The sequence below is a fragment of the Exserohilum turcica genome, assembly GCF_000359705.1.
Source record: "Exserohilum turcica Et28A unplaced genomic scaffold SETTUscaffold_10, whole genome shotgun sequence".
In the NCBI taxonomy this organism is placed as follows: Eukaryota; Fungi; Ascomycota; class Dothideomycetes; order Pleosporales; family Pleosporaceae; genus Exserohilum; species Exserohilum turcicum.
The window spans coordinates 1,683,281-1,709,843 of NW_007359915.1; the positions used below are offsets into that span (position 1 = coordinate 1,683,281).

Consider the following 26,563-nt stretch of genomic DNA (forward strand, 5'->3'; position numbering starts at 1 on the left):
AGGACAGTCTTTGCCTACTGTGGCACAAAATTCAAAAACGCTATAACAGTTTTCTGGTCTATAATAGCAAAATTAAGTCGAAACGCCGAGACAGTCTTCGCCTACTGTGGCACCAAATCCAAACGCTGATACAGAGACTGGTTACCTCTGTAGAAGCACCAAGTCGAAACGCCAAGACAGCTGCTACTCGCTGGGCACTAAGTCGAAACGAGAGAGTTACTCACTAAAACTTGAGATGAAGACTCATTAAAAATGAACGAGAGAGTTACTCATTAAAACTACCTAAGTCGAAACTTTTTCTTTTTATCCCTAAAAGAGCCCGCTGGAGGATTGCTTTGCTTTCTAACATCTCTTTCTGTTATCAAAATGCTCTTTAGCACTAGGCGTCTAGTAAGCGATAGCTATCGCTTACCTAGACAAAGGCCGAAGCACCACAGACACACTTCAAGCACAAACTCGTATTTGTAAATAAATCTAGTTAGAACGGCCTCGGCCAAAGTCTTACATAGCCTCGAGCTCACTAGACTCTAATGGAACAATAATAATAATATGCTGTACGTAAACGAGATGTATGAAAAAAGGTATATCAAAGTACAACAACAATTCAGTTGACTATACGTAACACGAAATGGCCCCTCTATCCATATTTCTTAAAACAGCTTGATGTTGAAATGGAAGTTTAAGATAGTGTACAATTGCAGTTGCTGTCACTAGAACCGCGGGTTCTCATAAAGCTCAGGTGTCACGTAGACCTGAAGAGTCAAGCCACTATCATCTTCACTCTCCTTCCTGCCAAAGCCTAGGAAGGTAAAGATTCCTGGCTTCTCATCCAATCTCCGGTAGTCGCTATAATTAATTCAAGTCAGCCAAAAGGACAGCGGACGAGTTGGAAACAAGGTCTGATGACTTACAAGACATTTTGAACCTTTTGTTCGAGGGAACTACCGCCGTCATACCAGCCCCATTTCTTGAACCAGATATCGATACCTTGGGCAATCGCTTCGTCATTTGGCGCCTGGTAGGCAGGATAGAAGTAGAGCTTGGGGATTGGATATGGCTTATCAGGCGTGAGCGAGAAATAGAGAGAAGTTGGCTTCGTGCCAAAGATGGCTCGACGCTTCTTCTCTTGCTCGGATTCTTTCCTAATCTTCTCAGCTGAATACTCGGATCCACGCGAGAGTGCAATCAGTTCACGCATGATTTCTTTATCGTTTTCAATGTCAGCGATTGGAATGCGGCCTCCCAATGTATAGTAGTCCCAGATTTCATCAAACGAGTCGCCCCAGTAACGCAGGTACACCTTGAGACGTGCCTTTCCGGCAGGCACAAAATCAGTTGATAGTCCACGTCCGCAGTTTTCGTACTGCGGGTTATCGGCAACGAAATCTTCAATCATCTTAAGACCTAGCAGAATGTTCGGATGGCAGCCCACATCAGGCAGCTGTCGTACACCCAAGGCGAGAGACTGGAATCTCGAAAAACCTCGGTCTGCGGACACAAAACACGGAGGGAAGTAGCTCTTTACCATGACTGGAAGCATGTGGGGAGCCAATTTAGTAATCTTAGGGTTAATGTCGAAGCCTAGGATGGTTGGCGTTTGGTAGCCGACTTTGGCCACCAACTCTTTCTGCCTCTCGGATGATCGATTGGAGTAGGCAAACCACCGCTCGAGTGCTCGGTGCTGAATTGAAACATTAGCTCTTGACTCATAAAAGGATCATATCTTAAAGGCTGCTTACCCAATGATCATCATAGAGAGGACTCTTGGCGGATAAAACGTCAAGCACCTTTTCTACAGTCTCCAAACTCAATGGGTTTTCCAAGTTAGGAGGACGATATTCGCTAAGATCTAGCACAAATCGCACGCCTGTTTTCTTGGTCGACGCCTTAAACTCGAAACTGTATTCGAAAGGATTGCCATCCCAGCCGACTGCCGTTGGCCGAGAGTCAGGGCGAGGCTTGGTAGCAAGTAAAGGGCAAATGGTATTGCGGTAAAAAGTGAGAAATTGACTTTTGGTTTCATCTGGGTAGTCAGCCTCTTGCATCATGCGAGCAAGATCCTGTCCACTAGTGCGAAACCAGTACATTTCTCCGTCCACATCTTCGCAAATTGGGTTTTCTGCGATGGAGACTTCCACAGAATCCTTGAATGTAGGTTCGGGAGCCATTTGCATGCGCTGCACGTCAATCTCTGGAGCCATGGTGTAGGAACAGACGAAATCAAAGTCGACAGGAAACCAAAAAAAACAGGGGAAATCAAAGTTGGTACGAAACAAAAAGCTACCTGTCTCTTGCTTGTTCTTTTGTATATGGAATAAGATGATCTTATATTGGTGATAACCGTTGGGTGTCATGATACAGTATTGTATTAGGGGTAATACCTGGTATTACACGCAACTAGAGTAGAATCGCAGAATTGATTATCGAATTCGGAAACTAATCTACCGATATTTCCGGTAGGGTGTTTAGCCAATGCAAGCGTGAAGCTTCGTGTGATGGAGAATGTACATGCAGCTAGTGGAACTCCATTCTTTCCCAACCCGGTGCAATGCTTTTCTCATGGCTCCTAGAAGGTGGGGCGTACAGCGGGTTTTGGTATACATGAGTATGCTACTTTACCTTTGTGAATATAGTCATGGTCAGACCAATGCTTTCTCACTGCCTTACGTGTTAGAATACAGTTATTCAAACTCAGACAAATCTAAATACTTGAAGTTGAATATGTTTTGGAATGTTGAATTCGATGAGGTCTTTGCCTTGTTTTCGTCACGCATTACCCGGATCCATAGATTGTAAGGACTTACTCGGTACCAGCACCGAGTAAAAACATTCCTCGGAGTTGCTACTCATTCACTCAGCCACACCTTTTTCTCCAGCCTCATCATAGTTGCCTCAAATATTTTGATAATCAGATCATGAACTAGAGTTTTAAGCAAGATCCTGTTTTGTTGCACTAAATACACTATATACGCAGCCCTCATTCGAGGATATCGTTATCTGAACTAACTCCAATTACATCCACAAGACGACCACAAAGGCGACCGCTCCAATGCCTACAACAGGGGTGAATATCCCGGAATCAAACTGCACCGTTGATGTCCGCGTGATTGACACGTACGTTATCATTTCATCGGAGATACGAACTGTTCCACAATTCCACTAATGCATGTGACATGAGCAGCGGTACCTTGCTTCACCTCAACCCTGAGCTTTTCTGGCGGCCGAAAATCGATGGCTTCGAAGGTCTAGATGCGCCTATCTATTGTTTCCTGGTTTCAAATCCTCGCACTGGTCAGCATGTGCTGTTCGATCTCGGCGTTCGTCCGGACTGGCACAATTATGCGCCGAAAACGGCTGCACTGATCGAAGCTACCACCACTATAACACCAGGATCTGACGTGGCCGGAGTGCTAGATTCCGAAAATAGCGTGGGAATTCGTAGCACAGATATCCATGGCGTGATTTGGTCCCATAATCACTTTGATCACATCGGCGATATTACACGGTTTCCCTCAACAACCGAGCTGATTGTCGGTCCCGGAGTGCGGGAAACAACTTGGCCAGGATATCCAACATGTCCTACCGCAATCGTGCTAGATGCAGATGCAGAGGGAAGGGTCGTGCGTGAAATCGATTTTACGGATGCAAAAATCAAAGTAGGAAGGTTTGACGCCTTCGACTTTTTCGGAGACGGGTCGTTCTACCTCCTTGATGCGCCCGGTCATGCTGTTGGTCATCTTTGCGCTCTCGCAAGGACTGATGTAACTGGCGGCTCACATGACAAGATTGAATCATCATTTGTATTCATGGGCGCTGATGCATGCCATCACATGGGAGTTCTAAGACCAAGTGAGTATCATCCACTACCGTCCAATAACTCGCTACAAAATATCTTGTCTGCCGATGGGGCATTGTCTGGGTTCTGTCCGGGATTACTCGAGACGCATCTGAAGGGGAATCATGCAGCACCCTTTTTCGAGTTGAATGCTCCAGGGCCTATTTTCCCCGATGGACCACTATCATTTGCCACTGTCCACAAGATACAAGAGCTCGACGCTTTAGACAACGTGCTCATCATTTTGGCTCATGATTTGTCTCTACAAACGCAAATACCGCTTTTCCCTCAGAAGATAAATGGTTGGAAGGGTTCAAGTTTGAAGGCAGACTCGCGTTGGCTTTTTTGTAAAGATTTTCTCTAGTAGCTTGCATCAATCTTAGAGCAAATAGAGCATACTTGGAGTCACCGAGTTTCTTAATGTCCCTGCAGCGCATTTATCTGTAGTAATAGTCTTGATACAATTTTTTTTTAGCTATCTACATAAAATTGGCTGTTAGTAGAGATAGATATTCCTCATCTCAATACTCAATGAACCCTTTCTTTCATAAATTAGCAAGTATTTGGGGTCTGAAGTTTGTATAACTATTGGAAAGAAAAGTGTTATCTTGATATTACATATATAAATTGAATTATGCGAGAAAAAAGCGACATGATGGACATCACATATTGCAGAGATAGATAACTAGAGTTCTACTATCAATATCCTACATTGTTTCATGCAAATATATTTATATACAGATTATATATGAAATCTATAAGACTATTCTACCTATAGAATATAATCTATCTTACTATAGTTGTAGTGTATGATACACATAACGAAGTCTCGGGTAGTATGTGTATAGTAGCTACAGGAGATAAGAAAATCAATACCTCCAACTCCAACAGCCCTACAGCAGCCACTATTCCATCTAATTTCCGGCCTACCTACCAATTGCGGATAAAAGCCCGTTCCCTGACTTCTTTCGTGCTACAGTATTCTACTGCTGACACACTATAAAGCGAGGACTATTTTATCTATATAAAATCTATCCATCCTATCTTTTCACTGTACCTTAGTTCTTCTTCAACTTATTTTGTTTTTCAATATGGTAATAGACAAAGGCATAACTAACATCCAGAACCTCGGAGGCAAAGAAAAAGAATACGACTATTGGTTCGGCAACTCTTGGGTAGCTCTGTGGATAGAAGTAATAGCGCCAGGCAAACAGCACGATGGAAAGAAAAGTGCCAAAAGTTCTATAAAACCTGCATCATGTCAATCGGATGATCATCCAGTTTATCTGCATTGAACTTGATTTGAACGTACCAGATCCCCCAGGAATGGCCAGCGGTACTACCACGACGCAAGATTTGTACAAGAGATGTACAACTGATAAGGAACTGATCTGAGTACCCCAGATAAAACGAGGCAGGATCAATACCAACGGTCTTGATAAATGCCCAAAAAGCGCCCGTGGTTATAGCAATACCTAGTAGCAAGATCCAACGGAGATTTCGGGCTACAAGCGGCGAGTTCTTCCACTCTTCGGGGCCGAACTTCCAAGTGGTGTAAATGATTCCCACATCGATTGCAAGCCAGGGTACAAAAGCCACAACTTGAGCCGCTGACGTTGGCATCACAACGCCAAAGAGTAACTCCCAGGCTACATTTCCGCATCTGGTACATAAAATCAGAAATCGGGTTGTGATATTATATACCTCATTGTGAAAAGCAGGGGCGTCTCTTACAGCGCGAAAAGTGGCATGCCATAGGACTTGTCCCGAAGGCCTTGGCGGATGTACAGAATATACGCTATTGTCCAAGAAATAGATACGGACAAGATTAAACCATCCTGGACTTGTAGAAAGTATAAGGGAGGCTGGTTGACCTGGTCGATCTTATTAAGAGGAAGATGAAAACCCATCGTTATTTTACTTTGTAGATGAAAGATGCTAATGATACTAAAGGTTGTTTTTGCAAAGGCTATGGTAATTCATAAGGCATTGTTTTTTTATACTTAATTAAAAGGCAATGACGGTTGCATGAGGATAAATTTGTTGTTCTGCCTATATGATTAGGGAATGTAGTGTGGTCCCGCTACTTACTACTCGGAGTTCGTGTTCCCGACTTGCGTTTAATCAGGCATGGCGTTCATGGACGATTTTAGTCGTGAAAAATAAAGACATGATTACAGCTGTCGTTATGTTGGGGTCACGAGATGTTTGTTAAATCGATTGTTTGCGGTTCTAGGTATGACTCTAACTTCTTGGTGGACCCTGTTTACTTTTTCGGCATTACTTAGGGTGCGGACCCTCTACGACAATTTAAACTCAAATACCCCATAAATCATTTGAGTGTTTCATAGAAAATACAACCCAGTACTATACGATTTCGTCACTACGAGCGAAAACAATGAGTTTTACTGAGAATAGTTAGTTGGGAATAATCAAAGATGTTTATGGTGTACTCTGTATGGCATTTGAACTTTTCATCGTGTAAAAACTTATTTAAGCTACATATAGAATTTCATCCATCTGCTTTACTTACAAAACGGACCTGTCTCGGTACACGTGCCAGCGGCATGTCAGTAATTAGTCGTTTGGTATTGCTCGCTGCTGATCGAGGCGTGAGCGGATGCACGGCTGCGATAACATTTTTTTTCCTTGTTGCAATTTTTTGGTTTGTTTTGAGGCGGAGCACTCTGAATACATCCGAATTTCCATATCTTGGACAAGAGTATGGAAATGTAGCGCAAAAACGCCAATTTTTTATGGCCAATGCGTTGAAGATTTTCCGAGATGGATATTCCAAGGTGATACCTTCAATTCATTCAAATTTGGGTTAGCCTTCGATTCTAATTTTGGCAATAGTTCCAGGACTCTATCTGGCATACAGTCTCAGTTGATGGTGAGAGTTCTTCAATTGATTAGCAGTCGCCGAGTGCATTCGCCTTGCCAGGTATTGAGTCGTTTTATCTAGGTGATTTGCTCGTTGTCCCTTTAAAATACGCCGACGAACTGCGCAAACAGCCCGAGCACGTTCTTAGCAGAAATGCGGCCAACAACAAGGTCAGAATTTGTTAAGCCCCCAGAGGCCGATGCAGCAGTTTGAGCTGATACATAAACAATATAGACGTTTGAGACAAAGCTTTTAGGCATCACATTTGCTACGCCTCTGATGGTTCACGTTGTTAAAGCGGACCTCACACACAACATGTCTCACCTGAATGGCCCATTGTTCTCAGAAGCGCAAAAGGCCATCCACGAGGCATTGGGTGAGAGTTCAGAGTTCAATGAGGTCAATATACACGCGAAGCTCTTGCGCGTCGTTGCCATTGTTTCTGGGCTTGCATTTGTTGGGCCAGATATCTGCCGCGAAGAAGAGTATCTCACCAACAGTATCATGTTCACCGTCGACCTGTTTTCTGCGGTTGCGGCATTGAAAAGTTGGCCAAATTTTGGCCCTGTACGCCGAATTGCGAGTTTTTTCATTCCCCAAATGAAAAGGCTGAAGGAGCATAGAAAACGATCGATTGCCTACCTAGTGTCGGTAGTCCGCAAGCGGCGCGCCGCCACGAGTACTATGCCGAAAGAAAAAAGACCGAAAGACATGCTTCAATGGCTTATAGAAAAAGCAGGAAACTTTCATGTCAAGGATGACGAGGATATCGCAATGGTCTTAATCTTGTTGGGCGTTGCTGCAATTCATACGACGACCATGGCCATGACACAGACGTAAGCTCACAAGTTCATTTGTCACGCGTGTGTAATCCGTGAGCTAAGAAGGAGTAAACAGAATCTTCGATCTTATTGGATACTGTCCCGGAGTGATTGATCTACTCCGTGACGAAATTCAATCTGTCCACGCTGCACATCACGGAATCATCAATACCGAAGCGCTGTACCAGATGAAACTTCTTGATTCCGTTATGCGGGAATCACAGCGCATCAACCCGACCAATGTAATGCGAATGCAGCGATGTGTTTTACAATCATTCCATCTATCTGATGGTACCAAAATTCCGGCCAATTTCGACATCGCCGTGCCCGCCCTTCCAGTCAACTTGGACGAGTCTAAGTACCCAAAGCCAGATCAATTCGATCCTTATCGTTTCGTCAATCTAAGATCTGGCGTCAAGAACGATCCTATCGGCTATGCTAGTCGTGAACAGTACCAGTTCATTAGTGTAACCAAGGAGAACATGGCATTTGGTTTTGGACAGTCAGCCTGCCCTGGGCGCTTCTTTGCTGCCAATGAAATGAAACTGCTCTTTGTGCGATTACTAATGGACTATGATATCAAGATGCCCGAGAACATCGAGGGTAGATATCCAAACATTATTCGTGGAACGTCGATTACAGCTAATGCGTCCAAGCCAATTTTACTGCGAAGGCGAAAATATGGTCTTTAGTATATAGGAAGACAGACTAGATCTACATAATTCATCGTTTTTGTACCCTCGTTTTTACTTAATATCGGGATATATCTACTCTACCTTCTGCATGGTGCAGAAGGTTAGCCTTTTTGCACCATACTTAATATTCTAATCATGATATGTTAACCTGATAGGTTATAGGACCTTGTCAAAAGATTTTGATATATTATTAATATGTAATCCAGAATTCGATTCGTCTATAAAGACGAAAGCAGACCATTAGAGACAAACAAAAATATAGAACATAGAAAAAGGTAACAAGTAAATAGAAAGCAATATATATTGAAGGGTAAGCTTCAAAGTATGAAGTAGAGAAAAGTAAACAGCTCATCGGAGGCTTGCTACTGATGCTAACATGATTTAAATGTTTACCAAAATCCTTAGCCTGTGAATTTAGCAGATCCATGCATGGGCCGGGAATGTGCTATTTGTGAGCTGATGATTGGCCCACCATGGACGTTGGAGGTTCTGAGTATACAATCAATCTGCTTGATTTCAGTACTGAGTATTCTTGATATCATCAGCAAGCTTCTCTGCCAAGGTATCTGTCGCTTGCCGTTAGTGCTGCTTCTTGAATAAAGAATGCTTTGAAAGCGCGCACACTTACAAACCTGTATCTGAGGCGCGGGGCCAGGTGGAAGAAACGGAAAGGATGAAGAATCTATCACTCTAACTGTACGTTGATTAGGATTTTTGCAGACATGAAGCGCGTGAATGCGTAACAAGAGAAAGGTTGACTTACGCCTGGATACTCCGACGACTCTTCCACGACTGTCTACCACGGCGTTTGGATCAGACCCGTTGCCCATTCGGTTGGTAGCGAATGCATGATAGAGAGGACTGCTGGATCTCGCAATGTATGCACGTATATCCTCGTCCGTTTCAACAGAAGGGCCAGGGAAAACTTCGCCGCCCTTCAGAACGGGCGCCATGGCAGAACTGTTCAGCACCTCACGAACGCGCTTGAAGCCAGCAACCAGAACATCGATATCAGAATTCTCTGTCAACCAGTTGGGATTAATGATTGGTGCATCACTCATCTCAGATGACTGAATGGTGACTGTGCCACGGGAATGAGGCGCCACCAGTGTTGCTTGAAGTGTCGCAAAGTTCTTACCACTGGCTCCATTTGCGGCAGAAACACCACCTGGAAAGACGTTGAAAAGAATCTCAGGCCAATCATCAGGGTAAGAAGAAAGATCTGTAATGTGAGTTAGCCGTGGATGATTCTGAATCAATGGGAACAATTTGCATAATGCATAAAAAGAAAGATACTTACACTCTTTTGTCTCAGCTGCGAATCCTTTTCGTAGCTGAGCGGGTATCTTTTCGCCACCGACAAGATCACCACCAGGACTTGATAGAGGACCCGAAGCGTTTTCGTTAAACTCTTTTATGGCGTCGTTAAGATACTCTGCGTTGCTCAAAGCAGTACTGGTCAAGACATCTACCTCGTATGAGGCAAAGATCGTCATATGATCTCTCATGCCTTGACCGACGCCAGGCACATCGGCAACGACTTTGATACCATTCTTTTCCAAGAGGTCTTTGGGCCCCACCCCTGAAACCTGTAAGAGCTGGGGTGACTGGAAAACACCGGCCGAAAGGATAACTTCCTTGGAAGCGAGTGCAGTTCCAATGCAACCCATAGCTGTGGAGGTAAATGCAACCCCCTTTGCGATCTTGTTTTCAAAAATGATACGTTCGGCCATAGTAAATTGAAAGACCGACAAGTTTGGCCGACTCATAACAGGCCGGAGGTAGGCAGTGTCGGAGTCGGAACGGTGGCTATCGGATGCTCTGATCGTGCTGAGCTGCCAGGTGTGCCCTAAGAGATTTCCATTAATGAAAGCTCCAACCTCAGGCACACCAATTGCTGCCAAGCCTTTCGAGACCCACGTGCTCCAGGACTGCGTGTAGGCAGGATATGTTACCTGAAGTTCACCTCCGGTACTCATATCAGCAGGGTTGTATTCAACAGTCGCATTCTCCAGCCGTGTTGCATGTGGCTGCATGGTGTAGTTCAACGTCTTTTTGTAGTATTGAAGCATGTTTTCGTACGTGTAGGATTGGTCGTTGACAGCGTACGCCCAGGCTTGATGAGCCCCCTTAGCAGTTTGTGCGTAAGCCATATAGTTGATGGCACTGCTTCCGCCCAACTATACGAATCGGAAGTCAATCATCTATCGCATTAATTCGTCTGGTTGAGTGATGGAGCTTACCGCTTTGCCTCTGAAATATTGATGCGTGTCGTTGTTGAGCCCCTTGCATATATTAATAAACTCTTTTTCAACAGGTGTGTCTATGTGTCTGTGACTTACAGGTTGAGGCGTTGTGGAGAAATTCCAGGACATCGCAGGCGCGCCCCCATTGAATTTGCTGGCATAAGCTGGGACTTGCGACCAGTTCCCCGAGATTTCTTCAGCATGTGTGCCTGCTTCCAAGACAACAACAGTAGTGTTTGCATTTTCGGTCAGCCTGTTGGCCAATACTAAACCAGCCACTCCACCACCAACGATGATGTAATCGAATGTGCGTCCATTGATAGACTCCGGACAGAGTACCGGTTCAGCAGGCGCTAAAGTCGCTGAAACAAGGCCGTCTCGAGATAGAAGCAGTGTAAAGCTCACTAGCAACCTATGACATGAACTATGGCGCATATTGATAGAGACGACACGCCTTTACAACAAAGATAATGGTAGAATCAATATGGAAAAAACTGGTAAGATCGTTGGGCCATGTAGTATATAGCGGGTGAGCTGGTAGGTGCATAATATGAATAATTTCCCCTAACGGTCCTTTCTTGCTGCGGCCTGGTTGGTGCAGAGTATCCCTGCATCTTTTTCGGCACCTTAGCGGGAATACTAACTTCCATCAAAAGCTCTTACTCTTAAGGACTTGAATTCTTGAAAACTAGGGTTTTAAATCGAATCCTCATTTACTTTCATATCACTAAACATACGCTATATTTTATTTCACGTAACACTAGATCGAGAGACCTTATTCAACACGGTAATATGTAGTTACACTAGGTAGAGCAATAGAATAATAAGATAGAAAAGTACTACTAATAATAAGTGTTTCACTTGATTATTCGAATGATCTACAAAGTACTTAGAAGAATTAGATGCATGCATACGATAACTATTGCTTAAGTAAAGTAAACATACTTGGTGTTAACCAGTGCAGATCTGTAGAAGGAGTAGACTTGTCAGCTGTACCTATAGTACTCTGCTATTAAGTTGATTTAGAATTTTATTCGTATCAATTTATATACTAAGTACTTAGACATACTAGTAATGAATGCTTTTAATACTAAGTATAGAATTATGAAAAATAAATTAAGTAATAAATCTAGAAAGTATCAAGCAAAATAACAGGAGAGTTTATTAATAGGAGTTGTGTGATAGATCGTATTCAATCACATGGAAGAATACATATACAACAATGGGTCTCAAAATTACGTATTATGGAGTAAAGATAACGATAGTTATATCTGAGGCTTGTTCTAGGTATGAAAGCTATATTGATAAGAGTGAAAGTATCATGTTCATGTCCTAAATATCTAGTTCTGCTTCAATAATACGCTGGACAGCCAGTGGTGAGGACCAGATCTTCAAAATCCTATAACCTGCCGACTTCAGTAATTCTTGCCAGTGTGACTCTGTACGTTCTTCGCCAGCTACCATGACCATCATAGTCAAATCATATGCAGTAGTTTGAGGATGAGCAATAGCTTCAGGAGTGATGTGATCATGAATGAGGAGTTTACTATATCCTGGAGTCAAAGCATCTCGATGCATCTCTAGAATTTTACGTGCTGGTTCATCCGACCAATCATGCAAAACACCATGCATATAGTAAGCTCGGGCACCTATAAATGATATGCCTCAGTTAGTGACTGAAGAATCCAGATACTCGTCTGGTGATTGGTAATTTACGAACCCTTGATTGGCTGGGGTGTGAAGAAGTCGTACTCGATCTTGTTCACAGGGTCCGGGACTTGGGAAAGCTTTACGACCGCAGGAAGATCCTCGAGGAAGAGACGAGACGCCGTTTCCGGGTGTGCCTTGCGGAATCTTTCAATGTCGTGGCCAATGCTTCCCCCCACATCTACTAGAAGTGGACCTTCCGCATTGGCAGCTGCAAGAAGCGTGTCGTGAGGGAAGATATCTAGCCAACTGGCTTGCGTCGCCATGACACCTCCCATGACCTGATTGAATGATTCGCCTTCAATACGATTCTCCTGGTAAAATCTGAACATATCCATGCCCCTGCAGTCTTTGGCGTATTGAAAGATACCATCGGCAGCGTCCACTGGATTTCGGTACTTCGTTTGCGCTAGGAAGCGGGGCATTTTGAAGAAACAGGGAAGAGTGGCGTCGTATCTTAAGATTTGGGAGTTTTTTTGTTAGTATAAGTAATCCGGCGGCCGAGGGATAGCAATGAGATTGTAACTTACAGATGATTGATCCATTCTCCAAAGACTGGCTTATTAAAGGAAATCGAAAGAGCCGTCGGTTTGAAAACGCCTAGCTGTGGCTCGTCAAGAACGTGATTAGCTGCAAGATGCCGGAGCATTCGAACTAAGATGTGCATAGTCTGTTAGTATGGAAAATACCTATGAAGATGTCTCATGATCCGATCCAATGGTTTTAGACGTATCACATGTTTTTATGTGGCTGAGCTCACCTAGTAACTTGATTTCGACTTCTGGTATCATTTCGTGGATCTCCTGAACGGTCATCGGTCCATCACCGGCTGCATGCCACTTTTGGTAAAGTTGTACGTCCATGGCAACTTTGAGCACGGCACCAAGAGCAGGCTGAGAGAAAAAATTTAGGACGGCAAGGGTTGGAAAAATCCTTCAGAATGCTCACCTGACCCATGACAGTCCTCAAAACAAAGTCCCATGGCGTCTCAAGGCGAGCCACCAAAGCATAAGCTGCAGTGACTGCTTCTATGCGCTGAACGTCATCTGAAAATGAGCTTGTATTAATTCCATTTAGCAATGGGATGATTTCTTGTTGCTTTGTTTGAATGTCGGTTTTGACCCCATTGCCGAGGATTGCCATTTTGCGCTTGGATGCGTGGACGTAAATGTTGATCACAGGCGAAACTGAGAAAATAGTCTTCAAATGAAAACAGAGAAATGTGCACACTGTTGAAATTGAAATGGTATGCGATTCCATTTTAGTAAAGCAAGTTGAGTTATACTCCAAAAGCGAGCCCAATGAGTATGCCCACTGATCACCGAGTAACCCCACTGGACACCGAGTATGATGCTGACTCGTTGCTGACACTAGCTTGCACGTCCGCCTTTTTCCAGAAACACGAGAAACTATAAACGCGTTTTCAAGGCAAATTGTCGCGAACATGGAGTGTGGGAAAGACTGTAAGTTCGGATTCATTGATGCGACCATTCAGCGTCGGTACATAGCAGCTTCTTTTAGCTAGATCTTAACCTCGTTAGTGTCATGATTGCATCAAAGTGACAGTTTCATATCTCTAAAGCGTTCGATATCTTTTGCAAAACCATTCTGCATCACCTCATTGCCTGACGCCCTATGATGTTTGCAATCATCATATTCCTTGTTCTATCTATACTAGCCCTGATCATCTATCGGCTATGCTTCCACCCACTCAGGCATATCCCCGGGCCTTGGTTTGCCGCCTTTTCTTCAGTATTCCTGTATCTGATATGCTATATCGGCATTGAAGGTCGCATCACAAGATACTATCATAACAAATTCCAAACCCGGGTATTGCGTATTGGCCCCAACGCTCTGTCCATCTCTGACGGCAGCGCGATCCGCGCCATCTACGTGTCATCTGGCGGATTTCCCAAAGATGTCAGATACAAAAACTTCAATTTGGGTCCAATCGAGACGATATTCTCTACCATCGATACATCCTATCGGGATGTGCGCGCGAAAGCGGTTTCCCCTCTTTTCTCACCTGCAGAGATTAGAGGCGAAAGTCAACCCGAAGGCTCCATCGGGCGTCATGTACAAGAATTTGTTACCCAGCTCAAAGAACTCCACCATGCAAAGATCAGAACAGATCTACTGGACCTTTGCGCAAAGCTATCTATCGACGTCGTATCTAATTATCTGCTCGGCCTACCGTACGGCGGTTTAACTGAGCACGCCCATTTGAGCCTGACAGATCGACAGACGGACGAAGCAAAGCTAAGCGCAAATGCCTTTGTTCACGCCATCGTAGGCTTTGCTCGCTTCTCTTTATTGCCCAATTGGATTTTCAAAAATGTCTATTCCATATCACAGCGCCTTGCTCGAGACGAGAAAGTCGACAAATCGTTTGCAAAGATTGCGGAGTTTATCGATAGAGTCATGGCCAAGACGAAAACATCTTATAGCGCAGGCACTTTACAAAGAAAAAGGTTCCTCTATCAGGACCGTTTGCTCGCAGCTGGAGTCTCATTCACGGAAACAGCAGCCCAAAGCAAAGCTATCTTATTCGCAGGTGCTGACTCCACCGCCGTTGCATTGGCTACCACTCTATTCCATCTTACCAAAAATGAAAATGCGCGCCATCGCCTGTTATGCGAAGTTCGTTCAGCTACCTCAAGCAATAACAAGGAGCAGAATGAGCTTAGTTTCTTACGGGCATGCATTAAAGAAGGTCTGAGACTCTGCATGGCCAATCCGACTAGACTCACACGCATTGTGCCCAACACAGCGACGCTTGTAGTTGATGGTTTTCAAATACCTGCTGGTTCTGTAGTGGGCTGTGCAGCTTCTGTTCTACATTACGATCCCGATATTTTCCCGCATCCGTTTGAATTCAGACCGGAAAGATGGATGAAGGAAGACTCCAGCGATGGACTTCGTCGTCCAGACATGGATAAAAATTTGATGGCTTTCGGGCAAGGTCTCAGGGCTTGTCTTGGAAAGAATCTAGCCCTTCATCAGCTCCACCTAGCCGTCGCGGCTGTTATTGACGCCGAGATTCTTGAACATGCAAAGCCCAAGCAAGATCAGATAGAAGTTACTGAATGGTTTAACGGAGACATCATAGGTCATAAAATTGAGATAGAGTGGTAAAAATCTCGGTAAGTCTTTTGAGCCAATGTATGGATATAATAAAAGAATGTATATGAGTATAGATCTCTACTTGAAGGGAATGTTATATCTCCCAGGTCAGTGACACATGGGGTGTAGGATTTCGAGTTTCTCAATCCTTTACATGTTACACTGTTTGCGGTGTAAAGTGTCAAATAGCGGATTATGTCAGGAATAAGATTGAGATAAGGTAACAAGCCGCACAGCTTGATATCCGCCCTGCGGGGAGAATCAAATTCACTGAAATGCAGTGTGTCATTCAGATGAATTCGTCTCCATTCAGCTTTGCCACGTGTCATCGAGTACTTTTGGGTAGTAGTCATGACGTGGTTTCAACTACAGCACACGTGTGCTGTTTTTATTTTATCATTGGTATTGAAAGATACTATAAACAAAAGACGCTTCGGGGTCAATGCGCTCCAGAGCTGGTCGGGTTATGTAGATGACTGGTTGCTAATAATTTCAGTATATTGTGTCAAAGTCGCGTATTTCATGTCAACTAAATAATCTTTGCCCACCCGCCTAAAACCTCTTATATGCATCTTGTATCCTACATAGAAACTGTTAGTAATTGGTTAGGGTTCATTGAATGTTCCATTCAATGCGCACCAAAAAGTGTATCTAGTGCACGGCTTTTAAGATTCATGCTTCAAGTTTGTCAGACTCATTTAGGAATTTTCCATTCTTGCTGCCTATGCTTAATTCATAATCCAAGTGGTCAGGATGACCTAGCATTTTGTGGTTAATTTTGTTCTAACCATGTAATTATATCTTTCGGTGTTTTCTTTAAATGAAATGTTTAAGAGAATATACACCGAGATAAACGCATCATTATAAGCTGACTCTTGGCTTGAACTGGGAGATGAGCGTCGTGACCATGAAGTCTTTTTTATAATTATCTGTCACAATGGTATTATGGAGGAAGATAAATTGCTATTGTTATAGTTCATCTATTACTAAAATAGGATTGTTTGATTGCGTCAACAATACGTGTTCTTCTGAAGTGCATTGGACAAAACAAAACTGACGACTTAGTGTCACCACACGGAATCACAGAGCAGATTCAAATTGCATAGTCCTATTTGATAACCATTGATTGCATTAAAGAACGTCCACACTATCGCGCTCAATAATGTCTTTGGTTCTTAACTGGTAAATGTATTCAGTGCCTCCTATCCAGGATCGCGGTCTGGTTTCGGAGATACGGATACTTCGTTGTTGGGTATGATGATGTTTTGCCGGATGGCAAACAACAATTGAAACTTCTCAGGGTTTGACAAGATGCTGATTGTCCGTGTCACCAAGTAATTTCTGAGTCGTGTCTTGGGAATGATACCCACTTTTCTTTATCTCTACAAATCTTTTTCCGAGGTTGATCAATTCATGAGAGGGTGTGTGGATCGATTTACTCGGCTCCCCTACCTCCACTTGGCAGTCCATTCATGTAGTTACGTAAATGTATCTGCGTTCTAATAGTATTTCGACACTATGAACTTTGTAGATTAGGTTTTGTTGCTGGTTGGCTTGGTTGTGAGCGTGATGTATATTAAACATGAACTCAAGAACCACTTGGTGCTCCTAAGCCTGTGTCTCACATGAATTAGGCCACGCCAGATGTTTTCGATATGAGCTCGCTGGCATAGGTCCCGCCATGAATATTCATCTCTGAGTACCTCTAGAATACTCTTTGCGTTCATGAAAATGCCTGCGCTTGGTTCTGGTGTGCAGTTTTTTGTACCTCTTAGAAGCCATGTGATTTTCACATCCATAATATGGTCTACCCTACGGAGTGCTTCTAAGTAAAAGAAGTATATAATGTCATCTACGATTACGATGTTCGATATTACTTCTCTATAGCAAGGGGATTGAGGATTTAGACTTAAGTATGTAGCGATAGTGGCATGCAAAACATTGTGCGTTGCAACAATCATAATTAGTAAGTATGCTGCATCATTGCGCAGATTTATGAATGGTCTCAGTGGCTTAAAATAACATCTATGGTAGCTTATTTGGATAGATACCTAAGAAATTTGATAAAAACAGCAATTCAATTAACTAGTTATTCAATTATATTTACTTTTATGAAAGATTCGATGCTTACAAGAGTCAAAAGCGGAGGCACGAAGATTTGAAAGGCTAACATCAACTATGTGTTGGAGATGAGCTCGAAGAAGTGCTTTTGACCCAAACATCTACATCATAGCTATTTTAGGAAAAGGGGCATGAGGACTAAGTTAAACCAGTACATCGTTTATAATCATGTTCCGCGCTCTGCCTTTCTCTATATCGCGGTTCAAAGCATTTTTCCTACCTATATTGTGCGCTGTGACATCCTATCATAGCCACGATACATGCATTTGTACAGTTATAAACACAAATTTCAAGCAGGTAATGGTAGAAAAGTGCTCTGTTGAGAACTACAGGGATTCTATCACGAAACGTTTTCGCAGGTACTCGCCACGCTTCATGATTACAATGATCAGAGGCATGAAAAGTAAAGCAATGAAACCCAATAAAGTATTTCCCCATCCCATTCCAAGATCATCATACATTCTCAGACCTGAGAGAGGTAAAAATGCTCCAACTAACGACCGCAGCACTACATTCGCCGCCAGAGCCGATGCTGCGTACACGTGGTAGGTATCAACCAGATACATTTGAACAGATGTGTTAATGAAAACGCTGCCACAGCCAATCAATCCCATGGCCGTAATAGGAACAACCCAGTGAATATGGTATTGGACAGTCCAACCATAGATAATGAGACCAATAGGAATGAGGATCCCGCCGATTGGTAGTGTCATTAGTCGGTATTCTGGCTTCATGCCTTCTCTGGCTTGACCAATGCTGTTAGCTGCAGCATCAGCTTTGGCGGTTTTCCAGGCCATGTAGCGGTCAGATGTAAGACGGAATATGCCCACACCAATCAATGAACCCAAACCGACCCCTAGGAAGGCCAGCCCACTTGCTGTTGTACTGAAATTGTAGTAATTTTGGAAAATCTGCGCCAAAGACGCGAACATGAGAAAGAGGTATCCGTACGTAATGGCAACATAAATGGCCATGAAGGTGACTATCGGCGCATAGAACAATATTTTGAGGGGGCGCATGATGCTGCGTTTGAGAATTTGAGTCAGGGAGAGACCTGAGTAGAATTTAGACCGTAAGAGTTGGTTACCGGATGTTTTGCGGAGCCGGGCTGTCTTGCGCTCCAGGATTACGGGATGGTAAGATTCTTTCATGACCAGCATCATGATAATCGACAGGAGGCCGCTAGCGATGGCTTCAAGCCAAAATGTCCAGCGCCAGCCTTTCGCAGTGGTGAGGATTCCGCCAATGATAGGACCGGTAATTGGTCCCAACAAAGGACCAACAGAAAAGACTGCCATGGTGCTAGCACGACTTTCCTGAGGAACCATGTCGGCAATGGTGCCGCCTCCGTTGACCGTACACACGGATCCAAACGCCCCGCTGAGGAATCGAAATGCAATCAGACACTGAACATTAGGTGACAATGCGCATCCAACAACTGAGAGGAAAAAGATTGTGTTGCAGACGTGGTAGATTTTGACGCGACCAAACACTTCAGAAACGGGTGCTACAACGAGGGGACCTAAAGCTAGGCCCAAGTTGTAGATAGATACGACGAAGGCTTCAATTGCAGAGTTGTGATTATGGAATTCTCGCATAAGTTCGGGTACGCCCGGTGCAAATAGCGCTGTTGGCTCCATAAATTAGCGTTCTGATCACTTATGACGCATATGAGCATTTGCGGAATTGTGCTTGCTCACTTGTCACTAGAGGAATAATAAAGCTTGCGCAAGTGACCAATCCACAGTTGAGCCTGATTTGCCACTTCGGCCAATTATATGGATGTTCTGGGTCGTTTTCACCATCCCAAGACACGATGTTGGAACTTTGACCAGTGGACAGCGTGTGGTTGTTCTCGATGATGCTATCGGAGGAAGCATTGGTGATAGAAACTTCGACGCTCGATGTGCTTGTGCCGACTCGGGAATCGCTCTTCGAATGGGACACTTGCAATTCCTAAAATACTTAGTACAAAACTAGCTCAAGTCATCTCCATTTAGGGTTGCCAACCATGTTGTTTTAGCAAAATAAACTCTGCAAGATAAGAGATGGATAATAGTCTTGATAAGAATAGGACTTCGTTCCTAGGGTTTAAGGTAGGGTAATTTATGCTTCAATGAAAGTATTGGGTGATAACAGATACACTATCACAGTGGCAGTGCAGGGCAAGTGTAGGGAGTCGTCGCGCAATCCCTGAATTAGATGCTTAGTAAGTGGCTCACCTACCTCGAAGTGATCTTGTGAAAGATCAACTTATTCGATCTACCTAGTACTAGAACATCATCTTTTAGGCTCCAAGTAATAAAATATACAGACTCAATTCTGACCAATATTTGAACATATCTGTTAAGCAGAAAAAGCGAATTTATTCAACGGTAAAATAAAAATAGACAACATCTACCTGGATCTGGCTTGGGGAATAAGAGGGACCGGTTGGAGAATAAACAGAACGCCAAGTACTCAGGGTAGAGTTCACTTGGGATCGCGGGTTAATTTGGATAGAGAGATGAAGGAGAGTGCATAAAATAATGAATTCATCCGCTCTGCATGGCCATAGCCACCTCGGAGTAGTCTATCATCTACTTTATGCTAAGCAAGTCATTGTATTCAACTGAACTTAACAGAATATTTTCCAACATTATACCCGTTGGAAATGAATATTAATATCTGTACCAAGACTGGAGAGATTTGTCATGATGGATTGCAACTGAGGTTGGTCGCATGTCATGTTAATAGCTACGTTGAATCGCACCGCAAATGGCCATGAGGTTTGTAGTGTAGAGTAAGGCGATGTGTCTTCTATTACACTTGTTTCCAAACTTGGGAACCCAGGGTCAGGCATAAGCCTACTGTCGGCAACATCAACAGATGGCATTGTTACAGCTGCTGATGAAGGGGTATCTGCAGCGAGCGTCTTTGGTGGCAATCCTCTTATAGTTCCCTCTTTCGATGAACCGTCTGCATCTAAACTTCTCGTTGAACTTATTGGCGAAGCATAGGTGAATCCAGATGCGGAGGAGCTGAGACCTACAACTACGTCAGCTGGGATGGCGCTTATATTAAAAGTCCTATAGGTTCTGTGCAAGAGTATGAAACTGTTTTCGCATCTGCCTTTTACTGCTACACTTCAAATAGCGTATATAGGCTTGGTCAGGGAAAGAATAGGTCTTTTAGGCGTACCTTTGACTTGTGTAGGATCAAATTGCATACAGTCTTCGATTTGAGGTGCGATTCTTCTTGGACCCCTAGCTTGCTCGATGCTAGCGTTTTGCTGTAGCTGTACTATGACGTCACTTGGGCTCTCGTGGTTGCGTGGGCACACCCTTTGCGAGTTTCTACTCGCTTCTACGAGTAGTTCATGGTTAATTAGTGCTATGACTGGCTTGAGGGGAAGGTTCTTACTTCGCTTACCTATTTCTATGCCTTCTCTCATGCTTTCGATACCATCCATTTCGCAATAGTTTTCGTCGTCGTTTTCGTCTTCGTCTTCGTCTTCGTCTTCGTCTTCGTCTTCGTCTTCGTCTTCGTCTTCTTCGTCTTCTTCGTCATCCTCCTCCTCTTCATCTTCTTCATCTTCGTTTGTGCTCCCGCCTCTCTTGTTCCTGGAAGACTGCCGACTTCCTTTACGGGTTGGGACACTCCTAGGACCCCGTGTTTCCGATTGCGCCTGCTCCAGAGAGTCGGTACTGGCACTCCGCAACCCTGTTTTGTTGTTCTTATCGCTTTCTTCATGGTTTATTTTCTTCTTGTTCTGGTTTCTGAGTCGCAAGGTTGAATAACGATTTTTTAGAGCTAATGTCGTTCGGTTAGGAGTGTGGAACTTGACAATAGTTGCCCAGTTGGTGCCGTGAGTAAGTACTTCGTGTAAAAGATTCGCATCCTAGTCACTGTTAGTAAGTTTACCCGGTGCCTTGCTTTACTAGGGTTAAGCGAGAAATATAAGATAGACCCCTCACCTCTTCTTCGGACCAATCACAGTAGTTGATATTAGGATTCAAAACTTGGCTCCAATGACTCGAACACTGGTCTGAGCTTCTGAACCCCACGTCCTTGGCGATCTTACTCCAGTTTGTCCCATACTTATGGACTGCGGCAATCAATCGTTCGTCCTCTTCCTCTGACCAGGGTCCTCTAATGTAACTGTTCGCAAGACAATTCCACCATCTCCGACGACAGTCCTTATTCGACCGGTTTGGGACAGACTTTGCTAGTTCACGCCAAAGTAGAGGTCTATGTTGGTCTTCGGCTATCTCACATGAAAGTCAGATATGCTACTCAGTATGTGCTTAAGGCGGGCTTATAATCATACCTCTATGGACAGCGGCGCGCAGGAGTTCATCCTCTTGAGCTGTCCAGTTTCGTCTAGTGCGTGACATGATGTACAGGGTCTAGAATTAGGGTATATTTGCAGAGAGTTTGTAGATGCTTGGCCAAGGTATAGTATATCAAGATTAACTTTAGAACAATAAAAACCTAAGATAAGGTGATGACAAGAAGTGTTTAAATGAAAGCCTGTTGGTATGTACAGTCTCCTTTGCGTATTCCTAGTATTTAGACCGCTTAGTGAAGCTGCTGACGTTTATATGATAACAGCTTACGTGTCCTGGATATATTAGTGCCTAGTTGTTTGTTACTACGGAAAACCACGCATCGGCTAAAACAGCTAACCTGGTACAGCAGGTGGGACGAACAATGATCGTACATAGAATGTCACGAAGGGCGGAAATGATAGTATGATGACACGGTCGTAACCAAGGTAGTTAGAGGAGTAGTCTACTACACCGTAAGGGGGAATATAGGGTAGTAATATATTAACCACCCCTCTTAATATTCAATCAGAACAATCTTTAAAACTTTTATAACTGAATACAATAACCTTAGAATATCTAAATATATTGGATTAAGCGATCTTTGTGTAAGTACTAAGAGACTTTACTGTAATGATTAATAATATAATTAACATACAAGTTTTTAAAAAACTACATATTGCTAAATATAGTGAAGGTTTAGTTATAGTTTTATACCTTAATATCTACTTGGATTTTTATGCTATTACTAAAGATACTTTAATGAAACAAATCATCTTTATTTATAATAAATAATAATAAGAACTAAACATAGTCTACTTTATTATTACTAGAAATACGTTGTATGAATTTCTATTTTTTAATAGTTTCTATTCTAACTATATAGATCTTCTAACATAATAAATGCCTCCATAGTTAAACTAAGGGAAGATAATTTTATTGAAAAAGTTTTAAAAATCTAGTATATACAAGATGTAAGAGGCTACGCCTAAAGTGTGTGATCGAGTATATCTATACGACTACCTGGACTTCAAGAAGCTTGAAGTCTTGTTACTGCCTTTTTGGCTATGGATGGCGTAAGTAGTCGTACGCTCGGCCCGTTGGGCCCGCCCATTACACAAGATAGTAAGCCTAATATCCTATCTTAAGAAAATAGTATAGCTACAATTGTAGAAAAATTTGAAAGATTTAAAAAAAAGAAAAGCTTAAAAGAATGATTCTGAAGTTAAACCCCTTTTAGGCACTGTGGTAGGTTGTAATAATAGCTCGCGTGGCGAATAGGTCTCTACCTAAGGATCTCTTTTTCTATACAGAGGTGGCTTTCAAAAGTTCTTGCTAACAGGGGTTCCTTGGTTACCACCGAAAATATAGCCGAAGACTAAGAATTATACTATATTCGCAACTAAAAGCCCTTAAAATGGAAGTTTGGAGAGAATAATAGCTACTAAAGTATACACTTATAGTAATACAATAACTATATTAGGCATTATTTCTTGCACGCTAAGTAAATAATGGAAACGTTATCACGAGAATTCGGTCCGATGGATCCGCGCCTTAGCAAGAACTTTTGAAAGCCACCTCTGTAATATCTCTTCCAATACTAGACCTTGTTATAGAATTAATAAGTTATTTTATAGCTTTGTTATAAGCCTATAGCTTGCTAATAGATAGTTATACCTCTTTAGGCTAGTAGGTAGAGACCTAAATCTCTATAAGGTAGATAGGCTAATTTCCTTTTATTTACCATAGCGAGCGTGTTATATTATATCAATAAGTTATAGGCTTATAGCAAGGCTATAAAATCACTTATTAAATACTTAATTAGGCCTAGTATTAAGAGAGATATTAAAGAGAGATCTCAAGGTGGAGACCTGCTCGCCTCGCTAGCAATGGCTAAATGAAAGCAGGTCCTATAGTGCCGAAGAAGATACGATTTTTTACCCTTTCCTTGTTTGGCTTAATCTTCGTATTTGGAACTTCTAATAATCCTGGTTCAATATTACCTTAAACAGGAATGATCCCTATGCATTTGAAAGCTTGATCCCTATGTCGTGAACTCGATATCACCCTTGTTTGATATTCCTTTGAAACTAGGGACTGCATAATATTATGCCCGAAGTTTAGCCGCGTGAGTTTCAAATGGCGCTAGCGCAGTGTGACAGCGAATGACAGTTTCATGTGACTACCGACTCGTCCGCGATAACGTAATTAGGATGCATTAGTGATGATTTCACAATCACAATCTCAATGCGCATTGTTCTAATGTAGCTAGCAAGTTACTATAGCAAATCTACAAGTCGTGTCCTCTAAATTATCCGCCGCCATTTCAGTAACGATTCAGTATAGCTTATCAACTACTATAGTAAGTCTATGTACTATATTCTCCACATTATCCGCAACTCCTTATGTAAAATTTGAACAGTCTGTACTAACATACTGTAGAGGTGTGGAGTGGAACTGCGATGTCTTCTCAGTAGGTGGAACAGAACAGTAGGCTCTTCCCCTTCGCCTTAAGTGCTAGGAGAAGGGAGAGAGAGTAAACCATAAGAAGTTATATCTTTTTAAGCAAGAGATTTTTCTAAGAGATGTTATTAATTAATTTTTCCTATAGACCTAGCTACTAATTTATCTTCTTAAGGGAGTGAGCAGTGCGTAGATAGCACAAGGGTCACAGTGACCCTGTGCCTCGGCACAATACTAGATTTAGCTTGATATATTCTACTAATATTAGAATGCAAACTAAATAACTAGCGCCTATTTAGCTTCTGTTATCTATAATTAAGAAAATAATCTTCCCTCTCTTTTCCTCCAATAAAAATCTATAATACCCTTTATATCTTATATTTATAGTATGAAGTTCTGTATTCTAGAGAATTCTATTACTCAAATAGGTCTTTGTTTTATTCATCGTCTAGACTATTTAATAAGGTAGGATACGAAAGGTAAGTCTTTGACCTTTCTACATGTTATCTAAATTAATCAGAAGTAGCTTATTTTGAACGTAAAATTTAGCATTAAAACTTACTTATATATAACTAAGCTTAATTACTAGTATTAATAGTAGTAAAGTAAAAAATGTAACGTATTCCATCACCAAGCGGGCCACATCACCGAGTGTGCCACTTTTTCTTAGCATCACGAACTTCATGTACGAAAACTTAGATTACTCTACACTAGCTATAGATGCTTTATACAACTTACTTGTATCTAAAAGAGAATCTTCTTCTATATCTTTCTAGCACGTACAAGAGTTATAGCCTATCCTCCTATAGGTTCTATAGTGCTATTAACCTAGTAGGGCCCTTTCTTAACTACCCTTACTACGTGCCTTATTTGATGTTGTACGACTAGCAGAACTACTTTTAGCTACCTGCGATGCCCCTACACTAAAGTCTAGTGTCCTACTTATCTAAACTTGCTTTCTTTTGCGCCCTTGGCGCTTTGTTACTGCTACTAATTGCTCTTTAAGCTCTCTTACGTAGGCCTTTATAAGCACATTCTTATATAGCATCTCCTTAGCCTCTTTAATAAGCTTTAAAAAGCCTTCTTATAATAGTAGTTAGTAATTATATAAAAGACTGTCTTATAAGCTTTAATTATAACCTAAATTTATATAAATTACTTAGTGTTCTTAATATCTAAAGTATTTTTAGCTAAGCTTCTTATAGTAGAGTATAACGGCGTACATTAAGGCAATTAATAACTTTTTGCGCGTTAATAGGGACTAGCCCTACTACCTTAAAGGCCTTCTTATAGTTATTAGATATAAATACGTTAAAAAACGCGTTTTATTATTATTATTATTATTATTATTATTCTAGTTTAACGTCCTTTTTTAGCCTAAAGGGCTATATAAGACGTGTAGGGTTTTTAGGCCTACAAGTATCTAAGTAGGTTGTTTCTAGCTATAATATTTAGAAGGGGTTTTAACTAAATAAAGGTGAGGCTCGTAGCCTATTAGTTAGTAGGTAGGAGGTGGGATAGGGTGGGGGAGGTGTATAGCTACCTGTTACAGGTATTAATCCTCGTTTTCTGTGTTTCCCTTGTACCAGGCTTGTGTTCTAGCCTTTGTTTCTTAAATAAAGGTAATAGTTGCTTCTATACCCTCTTTTGTTTAAAAGAGGATAGGTAGTAATAGATCGCCTTCGCAGGCTTCTCTTAGTCCTTTCCTTTCCTCTCTATATAGATTGCATCTAAATAGAATATGAGGTAGGTCTTGTATAGACCTATAGTTGCAGGGGCAACTATTAGAATCCACTTTCCCTCTCTTATATAGGTAGTCCCTTAGGTAACAGTGCCCTAGTTTAAGTTAGTAGAAAGCGCTAGAAATCTCTCTTCTAGTATTGCTAGGAATAGCGATTTGCTTTCTTATCTTCCACTTGTATTTTGCTGCGTACGTATGTGGATTCTTGCTAGTGGCTTTTTTCCTATACTGTTCAAGTTAGCTTAGCCATTCTCTCTCTCCTAGCTGCTTAATTCGCGAGCTAGTAATAGCTAGGCTAGTTTTGCTAGTAGAAGGAGGGTCTAGCTTAGTAGCTTCTTTAGCTAGGGCGTCTGCTTTTTCGTTCCTAGGGATATCTTGGTGGCCTGGTACCTAGTAAAGGCTAGGGCGTATACCTATCTCCTCTAGTTTCTTTGTTGCCTTTATACATCTAATTTGCCATTCTTAGCCTAGATTATTAGAAGCAGTCTTTAACCTAAGTAGAGCAGCTTAATTATCTGCATATATTTTTATATCTAAACAGTTCTCTGCTAGCTCTATTGCTTTTTCTAGCCCTAGGGTAATACCTTCTAGTTCACCGTTGTAAACTAGTTAGTTATTTC

The 26,563-nt window shown here is 42.3% G+C and overlaps 9 protein-coding genes across 9 annotated transcripts; 3 read left to right on the top strand and 6 right to left on the bottom strand.

The window, feature by feature from the left end:
• Nucleotides 1-907: 907 nt before the first annotated feature.
• On the bottom strand, nucleotides 908-2,048 carry SETTUDRAFT_101057 (uncharacterized protein; the record flags this gene model as incomplete). The annotated part of the gene is made up of 2 exons (XM_008023554.1): nucleotides 908-1,681; nucleotides 1,740-2,048. 2 exons carry the CDS (start codon nucleotides 2,046-2,048, stop codon nucleotides 908-910), a joined length of 1,083 nt encoding a protein of 360 aa, XP_008021745.1.
• A 1,001-nt stretch (nucleotides 2,049-3,049) lies between these two features.
• SETTUDRAFT_158560 (uncharacterized protein) lies at nucleotides 3,050-4,199 on the top strand (the record flags this gene model as incomplete). The annotated part of the gene is made up of 2 exons (XM_008023555.1): nucleotides 3,050-3,114; nucleotides 3,182-4,199. 2 exons carry the CDS (start codon nucleotides 3,050-3,052, stop codon nucleotides 4,197-4,199), a joined length of 1,083 nt encoding a protein of 360 aa, XP_008021746.1.
• Nucleotides 4,200-4,893: 694 nt separating this feature from the next.
• SETTUDRAFT_36580 (uncharacterized protein) lies at nucleotides 4,894-5,745 on the bottom strand (the record flags this gene model as incomplete). Its single annotated transcript, XM_008023128.1, has 3 exons — nucleotides 4,894-5,086; nucleotides 5,148-5,498; nucleotides 5,570-5,745. 3 exons carry the CDS (start codon nucleotides 5,743-5,745, stop codon nucleotides 4,894-4,896), a joined length of 720 nt encoding a protein of 239 aa, XP_008021319.1.
• Nucleotides 5,746-7,034: 1,289 nt separating this feature from the next.
• On the top strand, nucleotides 7,035-8,232 carry SETTUDRAFT_25189 (uncharacterized protein; the record flags this gene model as incomplete). Its single annotated transcript, XM_008023053.1, has 2 exons — nucleotides 7,035-7,555; nucleotides 7,617-8,232. 2 exons carry the CDS (start codon nucleotides 7,035-7,037, stop codon nucleotides 8,230-8,232), a joined length of 1,137 nt encoding a protein of 378 aa, XP_008021244.1.
• A 519-nt stretch (nucleotides 8,233-8,751) lies between these two features.
• On the bottom strand, nucleotides 8,752-10,916 carry SETTUDRAFT_158562 (uncharacterized protein; the record flags this gene model as incomplete). Its single annotated transcript, XM_008023556.1, has 7 exons — nucleotides 8,752-8,801; nucleotides 8,864-8,929; nucleotides 8,999-9,457; nucleotides 9,536-10,415; nucleotides 10,479-10,520; nucleotides 10,578-10,858; nucleotides 10,901-10,916. 7 exons carry the CDS (start codon nucleotides 10,914-10,916, stop codon nucleotides 8,752-8,754), a joined length of 1,794 nt encoding a protein of 597 aa, XP_008021747.1.
• Nucleotides 10,917-11,813: 897 nt separating this feature from the next.
• SETTUDRAFT_102215 (uncharacterized protein) lies at nucleotides 11,814-13,331 on the bottom strand (the record flags this gene model as incomplete). Its single annotated transcript, XM_008023557.1, has 5 exons — nucleotides 11,814-12,130; nucleotides 12,202-12,644; nucleotides 12,719-12,842; nucleotides 12,949-13,081; nucleotides 13,137-13,331. 5 exons carry the CDS (start codon nucleotides 13,329-13,331, stop codon nucleotides 11,814-11,816), a joined length of 1,212 nt encoding a protein of 403 aa, XP_008021748.1.
• Nucleotides 13,332-13,632: 301 nt separating this feature from the next.
• SETTUDRAFT_158564 (uncharacterized protein) lies at nucleotides 13,633-15,397 on the top strand (the record flags this gene model as incomplete). Its single annotated transcript, XM_008023558.1, has 3 exons — nucleotides 13,633-13,688; nucleotides 13,904-15,212; nucleotides 15,386-15,397. 3 exons carry the CDS (start codon nucleotides 13,633-13,635, stop codon nucleotides 15,395-15,397), a joined length of 1,377 nt encoding a protein of 458 aa, XP_008021749.1.
• A 2,361-nt stretch (nucleotides 15,398-17,758) lies between these two features.
• SETTUDRAFT_36585 (uncharacterized protein) lies at nucleotides 17,759-19,445 on the bottom strand (the record flags this gene model as incomplete). Its single annotated transcript, XM_008023129.1, has 3 exons — nucleotides 17,759-19,059; nucleotides 19,133-19,388; nucleotides 19,443-19,445. 3 exons carry the CDS (start codon nucleotides 19,443-19,445, stop codon nucleotides 17,759-17,761), a joined length of 1,560 nt encoding a protein of 519 aa, XP_008021320.1.
• Nucleotides 19,446-21,195: 1,750 nt separating this feature from the next.
• Nucleotides 21,196-21,808, bottom strand: SETTUDRAFT_53340 (uncharacterized protein; the record flags this gene model as incomplete). Its single annotated transcript, XM_008023169.1, has 3 exons — nucleotides 21,196-21,312; nucleotides 21,389-21,678; nucleotides 21,742-21,808. Coding segments are annotated over 3 exons (474 nt in total), but the record flags the coding sequence as incomplete, so codon positions are not given.
• Nucleotides 21,809-26,563: the final 4,755 nt, after the last annotated feature.